The 15,634-nt window shown below is 40.7% G+C and overlaps 1 protein-coding gene across 1 annotated transcript in view; it reads left to right on the plus strand.

Moving 5' to 3' along the window:
- The window catches only part of LARP4B (La ribonucleoprotein 4B), an 87,619-nt gene that overhangs the window by 14,169 nt on the left and 57,816 nt on the right, over positions 1-15,634 (plus strand). The window contains exons 2-3 of the mRNA XM_088025831.1: positions 10,990-11,124; positions 11,721-11,780. Of these exons, the coding sequence (XP_087881957.1) occupies positions 11,044-11,124; positions 11,721-11,780 (141 nt within the window). The 5' untranslated portion in view covers positions 10,990-11,043. The remainder of the gene's footprint in view (positions 1-10,989; positions 11,125-11,720; positions 11,781-15,634) is intronic.

Here is a 15,634-nt window from a genome sequence, read left to right on the forward strand (position 1 = left end):
ATAGTTCTGGACTTGAGACAATTTTATCACGTCTAGTTCTGACTCTTTGGAGCCCTCCTGGGCGTAATCAGCATGCGTAGTCAGATCAGCACAGGGTTAAGTGCGCTCTGAGCCGCTGTCCCGCTCGGACCTTGGCCAGCATGCTCACTTCTAAGGTTGCTCACCACCACCCTGTCATCCACTTCCAGTTGAAAGGTTGTAGTTATGTGACAGTAGATTGGAAAGGGTGATAAAATGTGATCGGCAGTCCTCAGAGAAATGAAAGATGGGCGAGAACGCTGAGGTGAATGGAGACTCTTCTTTTGAAAAGAGTTGAAGCCACATCCTGTCCAGAGTTGTTTTTTTCCTGAAGAGGACTTCCAGGTCTCTTCAAAGACTTTTTTGTGGTGTTGATTCTGACCTTTCCTTGGTGCAGGTGTACGTTGATACTACTTTTGGCTGGCAGCATTTTTTGTGTTCAGATGTAAATGAGAGAAAGTGAGGATTCTTAGGAAGAGTGTGGATCATCCCAGGAGAATGATCCCATGTTCAAAATGAAGTTAACAAAAACAAGGGAGAGCTACACATACGCAGTTGCCCAGGGTAAAAAAAATTCTGCAAGAGACTGAATGAGGCATTTCTGCTCTTTGTCCGTAAGGTGATAATGCAGACAAAATGCCAGCAGTAAGGTGTTTTTTTTCTCCTCTGGACTCTAGACACACTTGGCCTGCTATCAGGAGGTTGTGTGTGGTAAAGGGATGGCAGAAGTACAGGAGCACATCGACCCAGAAGAGCCTGTGCAGCCGACGAGCCGACTGATCCCGGGACTGAGGGGGCCTGAATAAGGCCAGGGCGGTTCGGTGGGCCGTCAGCCTGGCCCGCTCCTGTGGCAGCTCGGGCTGGCCCAGGCTTACGGTTTGCAACGTGGGAAGTGGTTCTTAATGGGAAAATGTGGATAGACAGATGGAGGTCAGAATACATTCTAAACAGGCTGGACTCAGGACAGTTAGCTTTTCATCTATGGAATTGGACATCTTTGTGAAAAATTGTTCTTCTTCCATTTTAGGTTACATGACGTAGACAGGCTGCATTTTGTCCTGTGTGGAGGCCGCAGGTTTGGTGTAGCACTTCCGGTAGTGTTTAGGCAGGTGTGTGGATTAGCTGAGCTTGCGCCCTCTATAGATAGGCCTAACGTGGTTACCCTTTCCATCTGCTTCCCTTGGGGGAAAAGGTGTGTATCTTGTTTTAGGGGATGGTCTTCTACTGGAAAGGAATGACTCATGGTCAGAGGAAGAGATGCTCCTTTGAGGGCAGAAAGGGCCCTATCTCTAAGGATATGATTGCCCACCTCAGCTTCGTGCCCTCTTTTACAAAATAACCATCACAGTCACATGCAAAGTAAGAGAGGATTTTTTGATCTTCATATTATTTCCCTTGTTCCAAATAATATTTTATTTAGGCTTCTTTATAACCAAGTATTGGACTGGTAGTTTGCACTTTGTCAGAAATGCTTGTAACCAGAGAGTTAATGAGATGACCTAAACTCTCTGTTTTGTATTGTATTTTAATAAGAATGCCAGCTAAAATGATCTTTTCAAATAATTGACCTCTCCAGGGTGAGATAACGTGTCATGAACCAATTTTTTTTTTTTTTTTGCGGTAGTGGGAGAGGCAGAGGGAGAGGAAGAATCTTAAGCAGACTCCATGCCCAGCGGGGAGCCTGGTGTAGGGCTCCATCTCACAATCCTGAGATCATGATCTGAGCTGAAATCAAGTGTCGGCGCTTCACTGGCTGACCCACCCAGGCGTCCTGCCACGAACCAGTTTATTCATAAAGCTGGAAGGGACCTTTCTGATTGTGTGTGGAATTTCTAAATAAATTTTAAAAAGCAATTAGTGGGAAAATTTTTAAATGTAACTTTTGGGGTTTACTTCTTATGTAGGTATTTTTCCAGTCCTGTTTGTCTGAGAAATAAGTGTGTCTTCTGTCTGATTTTATGCCCTCTCTAAGAGCAGAATCAGATGGAACTGTAAAAAATAAGTTCCTTTTTCCCACTGCCGTCTCTTTCAGTAGAAGAACAGGTGTACACGTGTAAAAGGACATTAAAAAAATTAATCTGGAAGCTTACTGGCAGCATCTGTTTAGGACTGTTTCCCTACCGGGTGCCAGTTTAAATGTGTAATTGAACAACCACTCTACCAAGGTTGGATTCCTTTCTTTGATTCGTCTGTGTCTTTGAGTGCCACAGTTAGTGGGAGAAAGCTCTGGAAGGAAATGGGCTGTCATGGAGATACTGAATCTGAGAAAACAAAGAGCCAGAGTAACTGCTTTCCTGGAAACAGCTGTTGCTCTATAAATGTCCTCACTCTTCAAGCCTACAGATGCCATTGAATATATGATCTTTGTAAGGTGCTGTGGAAGGTACATAGACTAATCTCCCTGAAGACAGGAATATGCATTTTAAATATTACAAAGCGATGCAGGCAGCCGCTCAGCCGCAGATAAACGATATAATGCAAGCTGCAGCGTAGAGCGAGTGAATGAGGAGCTGTGATTCCTATCATGTTATTTTATTTTCTTACACTTTTCATTTAGAGGTGTGCATATTGAGTTCCTTGAAGAAAGTTACTGTTACTAACAGATACCCTTCCAAATCCGCAAATGCTGTGATTGTGCTTTAATGATTTGATTTAGCTTCTTTGCCCATTTCTGTTTTTTCCAATGAATTTCAGTTTCAGAGGTCTGGCAGGTGAACTGTCTTTCTACGAAGTATGTGTAGACATTGCAAGTAACAGATTTTGGCTTTTCTAATTGATTCTCAAAGGGATTTCTAATTGATTCTCAAACCCATATAGTACTTAATTAGGGCAGTCTCCAAAGTTCTTAACCGCCCATTTTCCATATTTGGATAAAACTGTTTACTTATCTAGGTGAATATTCATTTACTGTTTTTTTGTAAAACAGTCCTAGCTGTTAATGTGGGAGTTCTTAGAAGGCATGTCTGTGTGGTAGCATCTTGTACTGTCCAGCTCCTTTGCTCAGGCTCTGTCCCTGAACTCCTTGCTCTCAACTGCGAACAAGTGGAATTAGAAGATACCTTAGCAGACTTGACTTTTCCCTCATTTTGTGGATGCAAATACAGAAGCAGAGTGTTTAGACAACACTGCAGCTAAACCACCTGGGTATGAGTGTTACTGACAAAAGGACTCTCTTGGGGGTAAATTGTAACATATCATCGGTGGGATACATATTTCTGTTGTATCCTATAGGTAAGGAAATGAAACACAGGCATTCCTTAAAGAGGCTGAGGATAGTAGGGGAGAAGCAACAGATGTGGTCAGTGCCCTGAAGAACGGAGAAGGCTGTGAGTACACGGAGAAGGAGTGAGAGAGGAATGTTGAAAGCCTTCAAGGAGGGAGGAATGTTCCAGACAAGGGGAAGAGACTGTGCGAAGAGAGACGGGGAAGTGTTGAATGTAGAGAATGGAGGGTGGTCTGTAGAAGTGGAGACTTCCTGACTTCAGAAGAATGTTTTTAGACTGAGAAAAGAGGTCTTTTATTTGCCCCCATATGGTAGAATTTCATCTCATATGAAATGTTTACATTTCAAGGTCAACTGATAAAGCAAAAAATGATCTGTACCCTTGAAAATTCCCCAGTAAGGTGCAACAGATCATCTCTCAACACAGCAAGTTTTTCTTTTGGCATTGAATCAGGTCACTGTTGTATAAAAAGATGAAGTATTTGGCTTCTATTTAGGCACCATGTTGTTTTTTTAAAAAGTGCTTTTTTTAAATGCTAAAATCATAATCTGTGCACTGGTACAATATGAATTATCCCCACAGAAGGGAAGAAGGAATGAAGACCAGCTAAGGAAACTGCAGGTACTTTGAGGTCGTGTCACGGTGGGCATGCCCGTTGGTGCGGATTGATGGGGTGAGCTGCCTGCACGGCCGAATTCCTTGGTGGGCGCAGGGAGTTGGAGAGCGGAAATTATACGTGTGTATACGGATTAGCTCACTGGATTTAGCCAGCTCTGTGAACCTGACTGAGTCATCTCAGAACTCATTTTCCCAGTCTGCTAAGTGGGCAGGAGACCTCACTAAGAGAATTGAAGTTGACTCAGTAACCTCTAAAGCACTTAGAGTAATCATTGCATAACAGAGATCCAAATGCTAATACTTTCCCTTTTTGGATTTCTGATACACAAACAAATCGTCTGTGTTTACACACCACCCTCTTGTAAGCCGGAAAAAAACATTCATGTTCAGGAGAATGGTATCTTTGATTGTTTTAGAAATTACCAAATTCTCAAACTGTGGTTCTATCATTGTTATTCGCAGATCCACTGAAGTAAGCCAAGCACATGTACGAAAATAAGGATCTTAACCTCTGATAGTTTACTGTTTGAGTTATTTCCACTTTTTGGCTCTTATGTTGCTGTGAATATTCACGGACAAGTTTTGGTGATGCTCTGTGCTTTCTGTCCTCTTGGGTATGTAGCTAGGTGTGGGATTGCTGGGTCCTATGATAACTTTGTGTTCAACATCTGCAGCTGTTTACCAGAGCGGCTGTGCCAGCTTACGTTCCCACCAGCACGGTGTATCAAGAGTCCAGTTCTTTAGTCCTTTTGCCAACACTTGTTATTTGTGTGTTTGATTATATCCATTCCAGTGAGTTTGAAGTGGCATTTCATGTTTCGATTTGCATTTCCCTAATGACTAATGATGTTGAGCATCTTTTCATGTACTTATGGGCCATTTGTATGTCTTTGGGGAAATGTCAGTTCAGACTCTGCCAGTTTTTTACTTATTTTCTCATACTTGAGTTTTAGGAACACACTCTTCTCTTTCTCTGTATATATACACATATCCTTTATGAAGTGTGTAATTTGCAAATATTTTTTTCCATTCTCTGGGTTATCTTTTCACTTTGTTGGTGGTGTGCTTTGAGGCCCAAAAGTTTTTCATTTTGATGAAGACCAATTTATTTTTTTTTCTGTTGCTTGTGGTTTTGTTGTCCTGTCTAAGAAGATACTGCCTGATCCAGGCTCACGATTTACTCCTATGTTTTCTTCTGAGTTTTGTAGTTCTAGCTCTTATATTTAGGTGGGGTTTTTAAATTTTTTTTATTTTACTCTTTAGTAATCTCTATACCCAGAGTGGGGCTCACAACCCTGCGATCAAGAGTTACACGCTCCACCCACTGAACCAGGCAGGTGCTACATATTTAGGTGTTTGATCCATTTTGAATTAATTTCTATAAATAGAGTGATATAGAGGTCCACCTTCATACTTTTGCATGTAGATATCCAGTTTTTCCAGCACCATTTGTTGAAAAGAGTTTTCTTTCCCCATCAAATGGTCTTGGTACCAATTTGAAAATTAACTGACCATGAATGTGAGGGTTTATTTCTGGGCTCTCAATTCTGTCTGTTGATCTGTATGTCTCTCCTTACGCCAGTACCACACTGTCTTAATTGTTAGAGTTTTGTAGTAAGTTTTGAAATTAGGAAGTGTGAGTCTTCCAACTTTATCCTTTGCAAGATTACTTGGCTATTCTGGGTCCCTTGCATTACCATAGGAATTTTAGAATCAGCTCATCAATTTCTGCAGAAAAGGCAGGGGACATTTTGATAGGGATTGCATTGACTCTGTAGATGTGTGGGGAGTGTTGCCATCAGAATACCATGTCTTCCCATCCGTGAACACAGGGTGCCTCCTCTCCGTGAACACCAGGCATCTGTACATCAGGACTAGTTTTGTCTCCTGTTGGTGGTTCTCAAACATTGTGGTCTTGGGACCTCTTTGCACTTTGAAACATTATTGAGGATCTTTAAGAACTTTAGTTTATAGGGCTTATCTGTGTATTTGTATTAAAAATTACTCAAATTTAAAAAGATATTTTTCTTTGGCAATAATAACAAAGCCATTACATGTAACATAAATAACATTGGTTATGAAAAGGTAACGGGCGCCTGGGTGGCTCAGTTGGTTAAGCGACTGCCTTCGGCTCAGGTCATGATCCTGGAGTCCCGGGATCGAGTCCCACATCGGGCTCCCTGCTCAGCAGGGAGTCTGCTTCTCCCTCTGACCCTCTTCCCTCTCGTGCTCTCTGTCTCTCATTCTCTCTCTCTCAAATAAATAAAATCTTTAAAAAAAAATAAAAATCTTGAAAAGGTAACAATCTTTTCCAAAACAAAAAATAATTTAATGAGGAGAATGGCATTGTTTTATATTTTTATAAATCATTTCAATGTCTAATAGACTTTCAGGTGGATTCTCTGTTTCTGCATTTGATCTGTTAGTGATACGTTATTTTGGTTGAAGGGTGAGAAGGAAATCTGACCTTACATAAATACATAGTTTGAAAAGTGAGGAGTGTTTAAATAGTCTTTTCATATAACCTTGGCCATTCTTCTCTGTAACTGCACCAGTCCTCGTCAGATTTTTCTTTTTACTTTTTATTGTAGGAGTTTTTAACCACAGAAGTAGAGAGGGTGGGTGGTGGAGCAGCCCTCTGTGTGCCCGTCATCTGGCTTCAGCTGCCAGCCACTTGCTGCATTCTTGTGTTTTTGTTTCTTCTCTTAAATTTACCAAAAAAAAAATTGTTAGCATATTTTAAAGCAAATTCTGGGTATGTAATGTCATCTGTCTTTTAGTTTATGTCTCCCAGATAAGACCTTTAAACAGACGCAGCACCTGGATTGCGCCCAATGGAATTAACAATCATTCTATAATATCCTTTATTACCTAGGCAACAGTCAATTTTTCCTGTCAAAAATGTCATTCTAAAGTTAATTTATTTCAATCCAGATACAGTTCTCACATTACATAAGGTTATTTTGCTTAAAACTTTTGTATTTTGTGGCAATAAAAATCTCTCCCATTTTTCCATGTCTTAAGTTTGCTGCAGAAATGAGGTCATCTGGCTATCTCGAATGCCCCACATTTTGGATTTAGCTAATGGCTTTGTGTTGGTGTGATTTAACATGTATTGCCCCAGAATTTCCTTTAAATTGGGAGCCCGATCTAGAGATTTGATTAACTACGGGTTCTTTTTTTGGCAAGAATACTTGATAAACGGTGCTCTTTCCTCCCATCACGAAGAATATAACACCTAGTTCCACTTTTTTGTTGGGGATTGAGAAGTCACTTTAGTGTCCATCTGATCCAACCATTATGAAGTTCTCCATCAGCTCTCCACCAGGCTTTAGCAGACATCAGGGGTTATTGCTCTGTTATTTCATTAGATGTTGCAGGTAGTTTGATTTTCTAATTTGGTCTTTCACTGTTTATTAATTGTGGCTCCTGTATAGAGGGCCGCCCGCCCTGACCAGCTACTTGGTTATGCAGCAGTAGTCATACAGGAAAGGCAGAGTGATGACTGTTTGCCTTTAGAAATCTTTGGAAAAGTGAGTTGGTACCCTGAGAACCCCCAAAGGTGACCAGCGTGGTGTGTGGATCCTAACGAGCTTGTTACCCGTTCGTTCTTTAGAAGCTTTGCGCGTTGCTCACCTGTGGCCATGAGAGCCCTTCCCTTCTTTCCTGTTGCTTCTGTGCTGCCACTGCAGGTGTGCTCACTGACTCCCTCGCCTTCATGGCAAGGTGGCCCGGGTTTGTGTGACAGAAGCGGTAGCCGGCACTCTTGGAAGTGCCCAGAAAAGAGGAGCAAAGACTGAGGGCTTGTCGCAGCTTGGAGAAGTGACCGCTGAATGCCACGGGAGGTCCTAGGTGGGACCCCCGAGACCTTAATGAATGTTTCATTATGAAACAGACATTTCTGGTATATGGGAAAAGGATTCTGTAGGAACAGCTCTGAGAGAACCATGCTCTCCCAGGTGTTTAAGATCGATTAAACTTTTAGGTGTAGCTTTGGTAAAATTAAAAAATGTCCGTCTAGCATAGAGACCACAGGACAAGAGGGAGGGCCCTTTGATTTCATCTCTCTGCCTTTTCACATCGAGAGATGAAATCAAACCGGGGAAATAAGTCCTTTTGTTCAGCTCAGGAAGGCTTTGTGAAGGCTCCTCTGAACACCATCAGGTTTTCAAACTTCTAGGTCTTACCCTGGCAAATGCTTTGTTTTGGTGATAAATTCCTCTCATCCCCCCCCTCCCCCCTTGCATATTTCTCTTTAAAACCTAGAGACCTGCTCTTTGGCCAGTCCTGAGAGCAGTAGTTTAAATGGTGTAAGTCTCAGGGTGGTTTTGGTCTCTTGAGTGAGTAATGAAAAGGTGGTTTTGTTATTTATTGAACTATTGTCAGTTGTTGCATCATCCTACTCTGTCCTTATTTTAGATTCAGACATTTGATAAAGTCTGATTTTAAGCTCTGTACCTTTTGTGCTGCTTAAACGAGGTGGAGATCAGTAAGCCCTCTTTCCAGGTGTAGGACTTCTGAAAAACAGTGCACGTTAGGTCAGTCATTGAGAGGTCGTGTGGCGTGACGTCAGGGTTACTTGTTTGTGCATAGGAGGCCTGGGACAGACCGGGCCTGCTGCGTCTGTTGTACTAGGACACTGCCGTGCTGCCTTTTTTAACCTTTTGTCATGGAACATTTCAAGCATGCATGAGTAGACTGGATTGAATCCTGAACCCCCATACCCATCTTCCAAGGGGAACAGATCCGAACTGCTACGTCTCTACCCCACATACTATTTTGAGGAAAATCCCAGACATCGTGTTATTGCCCCTGTAAATATTTCAATATGCAACTCTATAAGGCCTTTTTTTAATAATTAAACATAACCACAGCATCATTCTCACATCTTAGAAAATACAGTAATTCTTTGATACCATCAATAATCCCATTGGTACTGCTTCCCTGATTGTTGTTTGTTTGAATCAAATAAAGCCATACAAGCCGAGTACAGCCATGGTTTGGCCAGTATGTGCATCTTAATGTCCTGCGGTGTTGAGGAAGCCAGGCTGCTTGTCCAAACAGTCCGCACCCTGTGATCTGCAGTGCTCCTGTTTGCTCTGAGTTTGTAGTAAGACCACATCCTGGGTGTGTGGATATTGTTTGTTTGTTTGTTTGTTTGTTTTGCAAGACCACTTCCTGGCCTTGCTGCTGGTTCTCTCAGGAGGCACAGAATCACTGAAAAAATACAGGTAGTAGCTCTAACAAAGGGTTCTTACAGCTGAATTTCCCCCTTTTGGCTGTCTTACTTTGTTTTTAACCAAACATTGTTTTTCTTTGAGAATCTTACAAATCTAGAAGTTCATAGTGGTACAAGTGTCTGTAACACCTTCTGTGACTTGTCGGTCTAGTTAGCATCCCATGACTTCACTTTCTGGATTTGGTTTTTGGGGAGAGTTGATGTCCAGTTGTTTGTTTCTCTCTGTCTCTCTCTCGCCCTCCCTTCCTCCCTCCCTTCCTTTCTTTGTTTTATTTATTTATTATTTGAGAGAGAGAGAGAGAGAGAGAACCAAGTGGGGGGGGGGAGTGGAGGGAGAGGGAGAAGCAGGGAGCCGGACATCATGATCTGAGCCGAAGGCAGACACTTCAGCAACTGAGCCACTCAGGGGCCCCTCGATGTCTGTTTCTGTGATAAGTTTCACATATTGCAAACTTGTACAGTTTAACACCTGATACTCATCCTGTCTTTTGGAAGACATTGACCTCTGTGAAACTGATTTTGTTTTCAAGGGTTTCTTCTCTTCTAGCAGTTTATATTGCCAAACCTGTCAAATAGCACGGAAGTGATTTTGTGCTTTTGTGGCTGATGATAGAGTTGACTGTTGGATGAGATTACTTTTGATCATCAGATTATTTCATTAACAAGGGTTTTGGGAATTTATCATAAGCAGGTTACTGAGAGTAGGGAGCACATCGTAGAAACTAAAAACCTGCAGTGGTTACCTTGTGAGACAGAAATAGCTAGCTTTTAAATCTCTGTCTCTGGCATGTGGATGCTGTGTTTTCAGAAGAGCCTGAGAGGTACCTGGATTAAAGCCAGTCCTAGTGGTGCTGTGAGGCAGCTCGGCTTGCTGCAGAAAGAGGGAAACACCAGAGGTCAGCCCCGGGTGCCTGGGAACCCTGGTTCTCATGCTGATCATACGAAATCATGAATATTGTTGTCTCTCATGAACAAGAGTTACTACTTATGCTGTTTGGGAAAATCAAATGAGATCTCTTGTTTGAAGTTCAGTCTCTTAACTCTTGAGCTGAGCCAATGCTTTGGAAAGCCTGCTTTGCAGCACTGGTCCTGCCGTCTTGAGGTGGTTTTCGGTTTGTGTGGGTCAGGATTTTGAAGGGATTCCTTTTTAACTAATTACTGTTTATTTCTCTTTAAAACTACTGTCTTGGGACAAAATTAATGGGTCCGGTCAAAATGTTATATATGAATTTGAGATTCATCGAATCACAGATTGGAGTTCTATTAATTTTATAATCTGTTTTCTGGACATGAGTGGGTCTGTATGTGTTAGCACATGATTTCTAGTCTTAGTATATTCTTGGGTTAGTAGAAAGGTGTAAATTATGGGCAGATTCCTTTTTTTTTTTTTTTTTTAAGATTTGTTTATTAAGACCGAGAGAGAACGAGCAGTGGGGAGAGGGAGAAGCAGGCTCCCCGCTGAGCAGGGACTCCCCCCCCCCCCCCCCCCCGACATGGGACTCCTTCCCAGGACCCTGGGATCATGACCTGAGCTGAAGGCAGACGCTTAACCGACTGAGCCACCCAGGTGCCCCGATGGGTAGATTTCTTTAAACTAAGACTGCAGGGGTGCCTGGGTGACTCAGTCAGTTGGGCAGCTGGCTCTTGATGTCTCCTGGGCTCTTGATCTCAGGTTCATGAGTTCAAGCCCTGTGTTGGGCTCCAGCTGGGAGTGGAGCCCAAATTAAAAATAAATAAGTAAATAAATAGATAAGCTACTTAGACTCCAGAGGGATAAACACATGTCCTGGAAAACCTGAGAATTTTAAGACTTCCTAGTAACTTAATTTTAAGAATCCATTGTATTCTGTACTTCAGGTTACTGATGTATTGTCTTTTATTGTTTTACAGCATTCTACAGTTGCCATTCAGCTTCTCCCAGTGCAGCCACAAAGTAAACAGCTCATGACTTCTGATCAGGACACTAAGGTCGTGGCTGAACCGCAGGGCCAGCGAGTCCAGGAAGGGAAAGACAGCGCTCATCTGGTGAGTGTGGGTCGAGGCCAGAATTGGCCTGGTGCCTCACTCTCCTCTTCTGATCACAGATGCTGTGTTGGATTTAATAAGTAAATCAAAGTAGTAACTCTGGCGTATCTCACAACCTAAATATAGGTGTTACATTCTGAATAAGTTTATGGGTAGCTTAGTAGTAGAGGAAGCTGTCAGTAGCAGGGGAGAGAAAAAACACATATCTCTGGACACCTAAAAGCTTTTGGAGTTTAGATCACTAAGAAGAATGCAGTGATTTATAAATCCTGTAATAACATTATACCTGTTGTACTGGTATGAATTTAAAGAATTAACTAGGATTGTAAAATTTTTTGACTGCTTTTAAGATTTTTACCCTATCAAGCAAAGCAGATTTTTATTAATTTTCCCCATTGAAACTACAAGCAATTTTGCATATGGTGGTCAGAATTTTATAATATTTTAGGTTTCAAGGCTCCTACATTGTTCTGAATATTTTTTGTCATGTAAAAATGTGTTTTTCTCAGTGGGTTTTGTTTTTGGTAAATTACTGTGGTTTGAAAATGCTGCTTTACATTGTAATGATGGTGTGTTTGATGTTTTCAATTTTACAGATGAATGGTCCCATATCGCAAACCACTTCTCAGACAAGCTCCATCCCAGCTTTGAGTCAGGTAATTCACTTGCAGATGGTCACAGCTGAGGCTCACACTGCCTTACAACAAATATTTATTGTAACAAAATTAGAAAATGTTGATGTTTCCAACTAAGGGGGGTGATGGTGGGGGGAGAGCCCCATGTGGGGTGTAAGTGTTCAGCACTGTGTGTTCTCCTCTGACCTGTGTGCTGCATGTATGGTTCTACGGAGGGGGTGTGCCACGTGTTCGTTCAGTGTCGGATACTTACCACAGTGTTCTTAATGGTCCACTGGTAATCTGTTGACTGTATATGATTAGCTCTACATTTTGAAAGCCTGTGTTCTTTAAAGTACGCAAGTCATAGTAAGCTTTTACTAAGAAAATTGGTTTCACATTTTGGCTGTGGTTAATGAAAGAAGAAGGAAATGGAGATACATTGGTTTTTAACTCTGTCTTTAGCTTATGTGCATATGCATATATCAGGTGCATTTGGAGCCACTCCACACTTAGCTTGGCAGTCTTCTAAGTGATCTTGTAAACCTGGCACAATTTAAAAAAGAAAAGAAAAACTCCTAAAGTAATGTTAACAAAATTTATAGTAAATTTCCCCCAAATTGCAAGCAGTTCATATAGAAATTGAAGGAGGGATTGGATTGCTGCCCCTCTTTTAATAAGGTAGAATTTTTTAAAAAGGAAAGTTTCCCTCCAAACTATTATTTCATTGTTGTTACTATATATGGGTTTTTTTTGCATATTGTATTTTACATTGATTTTTAAAATGAATTTTATAATATTTTAAGTAATTTAAGATCCAAATATAAGACCTTTAGTAATCTAAGAGGGAAATTATAGAAATCATTAAAAAAATTTATTTTTAGGACCAATCTTCTTCCTCCCCATGGTTGATTTACAGTCCAACATAATATTCAGACATCTTTTTAAAACTTACTGCAGGGATAGAAACTAGATTTTGGATTCTTTGGGTTTTTTTTTTTTTTTTGAAAGATTTATTTATTTATTTGAGAGAGCGAGAATGAGAGAGTACATGAGAGGGGGGAGGGTTAGAGGGAGAAGCAGGCTCCTCGCTGAGAAGGGATCCCGATTCGGGACTCGATCCTGGGACTCCAGGATCATGACCTGAGCCAAAGGCAGTCGCCCAACCAACTGAGCCACCCAGGCACCCCTCTTTGGTGTTTTTTTTTTGTTTTTTTTTTTTTTTTTGCCTGTATTACTTTATTTATAACTATTGAGATAAGACCTATCTAGAAAAGAATTGAAACACTCAAGCCGGAATTCAGGACTTCTATACAGAAGTAATTTGCAACTAGTACTGCCTACACATGCTCTGTCACTTTTAAGAGTTAACATCCTATAATAGACCCTGTGTGGCAAGTTTTTGGTTCGGCCTTGATCTTTAGCACCCCTGGTGTCCCTCAGGCACATCCCATCTCTGATGTGAGGTTTTGTAAAATGTGGATCTACTGTTTGCCAGTGTTAACAGGGTGTTGCATACTTGGTTTTCATAAGATCATTTTGTACTAGAGCTGGAAGGTACCCTGAGAGACATCTGGGCTTGAGTGTGTGTGTGTCCTTTAACAAAGCTTTATTTACAACAAACTTGAGCATCTTTACAGAAAATGAAAGAATACACACATTTCTATGTAGCTGTAATCAGCAGACATACACCTCACCCCATCTTTCCCACGCGGCGTAGTTTCATCTATGCATCTCCCTGTCCTTGCCGTTGTATTTTGTTTACGTTGCAATGCTGTCGTTCTTTAGTCATTTGGTTTGGGGGCATTTATATTGTTCTTTCTTTCCTGCTACTATAAATGGCATTGCTCTGAATATCTTTCTTGCTGGCATCATTCATGGTGCGCCTGAGCGTGTGGGTGTGGTCGTTGGTTTAGCGGCTGCAGGTGTTCGATGGCCGAGTGAGCCTGTCTAGCAGGCTGATTCAGGAAGCAGTCTCTCGAAGGTTCAGTCTTCCTCCTGAGCTGGATATGGTGTGAGTAGAATTACCATAGTGATGCCCAGATAAATGTCTGAAGAATTCAGGAGCAGCCTTGCATTTATCCAATGGTAATATTAATATTACCACTGGATAATTAATAATATCCTTCTGCCCCCACCCCCCCCTCAAAAAAACCCTACTGACTAGCAATGCTTTACAATCCTAGCCAGTCAGTGAGCATCAAAAAATTGATCTTTAGCTAGAGGAGGCTAAGACCCAGAGAGGCTTGAGTAATTTCTCCAAGGTTACTTAACTACAGAGTGGCAGAACCATGATTTGAACCCAGGCAAACCTGGCTTCTGAGTCCAAACTGAAGATGAGATACTGCCTCTTGGGTATCTGTTATTTCATTTAAAAAAAGAAACAAGTAGAAAATAATATCCCAAACAAAAACCTATTTGAATTGTCTCTGAGTGGATGAAATTCATTTGGGATAAAGCTGGAGGATTTTAGGTGGGGAATAGCATGACTACATTTTAGGAAGATTATTTTGGCCTCAGTATGTTTTTACATATAATAGATTGTAGTGAGCAAAGAAAGCAAATAGAAAACTATTAAGGAATGAAGGTTAGAAATGATGATGGTGAGTCAGAGTAGGAATGAATGGATTTCAAATTATTTGGGAGGTGGGTTTAACCACACCAAGTTGTGGATTGGATGTAGAGGTTGGGGTGAGGGAAAGATAAATCAGGGATAGTTGAACAGCTTGATGGATAGTGGTTTCATTTATTGAGATGGAAAAAATTGGAGAGGTAAAGGTTTGTGGAGGGGAAATCCACCTGGTAGAAATTCAAGCAAGCAGTGAGGTGGGCAGGTGGGGCCAGTTGGACCTCAGTGGAGTGGTTGGAGCCTGAGATGTTTGAAGTTTGAACTTTTATTACTTATTATATAAATTTATTATATGGAAAAGACCATTAAAACTATTATAAATATGGATTAGGGGTATATAATTGAAAAGTAATTGAGTTATTGCTTGGAATAAAATCAACTCTAATCCTTTTTTTTCCCCTCTATAATTTTTTGCTTATCTTGGACAGGTTTTATGTCCCGCAAGGGCATTTTTGGCTATAACTTTTCTCTTCATTGGTTCATCCTTTTCTAATCACCTGTATTACTTCTTAGATATTTGATTAAAATTTATTTAAGAAATTATGTTCTATATTATTTTTTAAAAATGTTTCAAATGTCTTAGTTTTCTCTCAGGAGTTTTAAGACCCATAAGGGCAGGAAACCGTGTAATGTACTTCATTGATACTTCTTTGCAAGGCATACTTTATCTAAGTTGAAAAATTTCATTATCAGCATGGCATAATTGATAGTTTAGTTAGTTGTTTATTCTAAAAGCTTATCTTGATCTAATCATGTATCTGGTTACCATAGGAATTACATATAACATCCAAAAATTATAACTGCCTAATTTAAATTGTCCTACTTAACCTTAGTAGCACACAAAAACTGTACTCCCTGTAAAATTCTCCCCCTCCTTTGTGTTACTGGAGTCACAAATTTACATCTTTATTACTATATGCCCAATTACATAGATTAATAATTATTTTTAGGCATTTGCCTTTTAAATTTGTAGAAAATAAAAAGTGGAGCAGTAAATCAAAATAGCAATAATAGTTTTTGTAATTGTCCATGTATTCACCTTTATCAGAGAGCTTTATGTCTTCATACAGCTTCGAATTACTGTGTCATGTTTTTTCATTTCAGCCTGAAGGACTCCTTTAGCGTTTCTTTCAGGGCAGACCTGGTGTTAAAAAACTATTTCAACTTTTATTTGGGAATGTTTTAATTTCTTCTTCAGTTTTGAAGGACAGTTTTGCTAGGTAAGGAATTCTCACTGGACGGTTTTTTCTTTCAATGCTTTAAATAT

Source organism: Eumetopias jubatus, unplaced genomic scaffold, assembly GCF_037043125.1.
Source record: "Eumetopias jubatus isolate StellerSeaLion01/CBP00866 unplaced genomic scaffold, mEumJub1_p1.0 scaffold_8, whole genome shotgun sequence".
In the NCBI taxonomy this organism is placed as follows: Eukaryota; Metazoa; Chordata; class Mammalia; order Carnivora; family Otariidae; genus Eumetopias; species Eumetopias jubatus.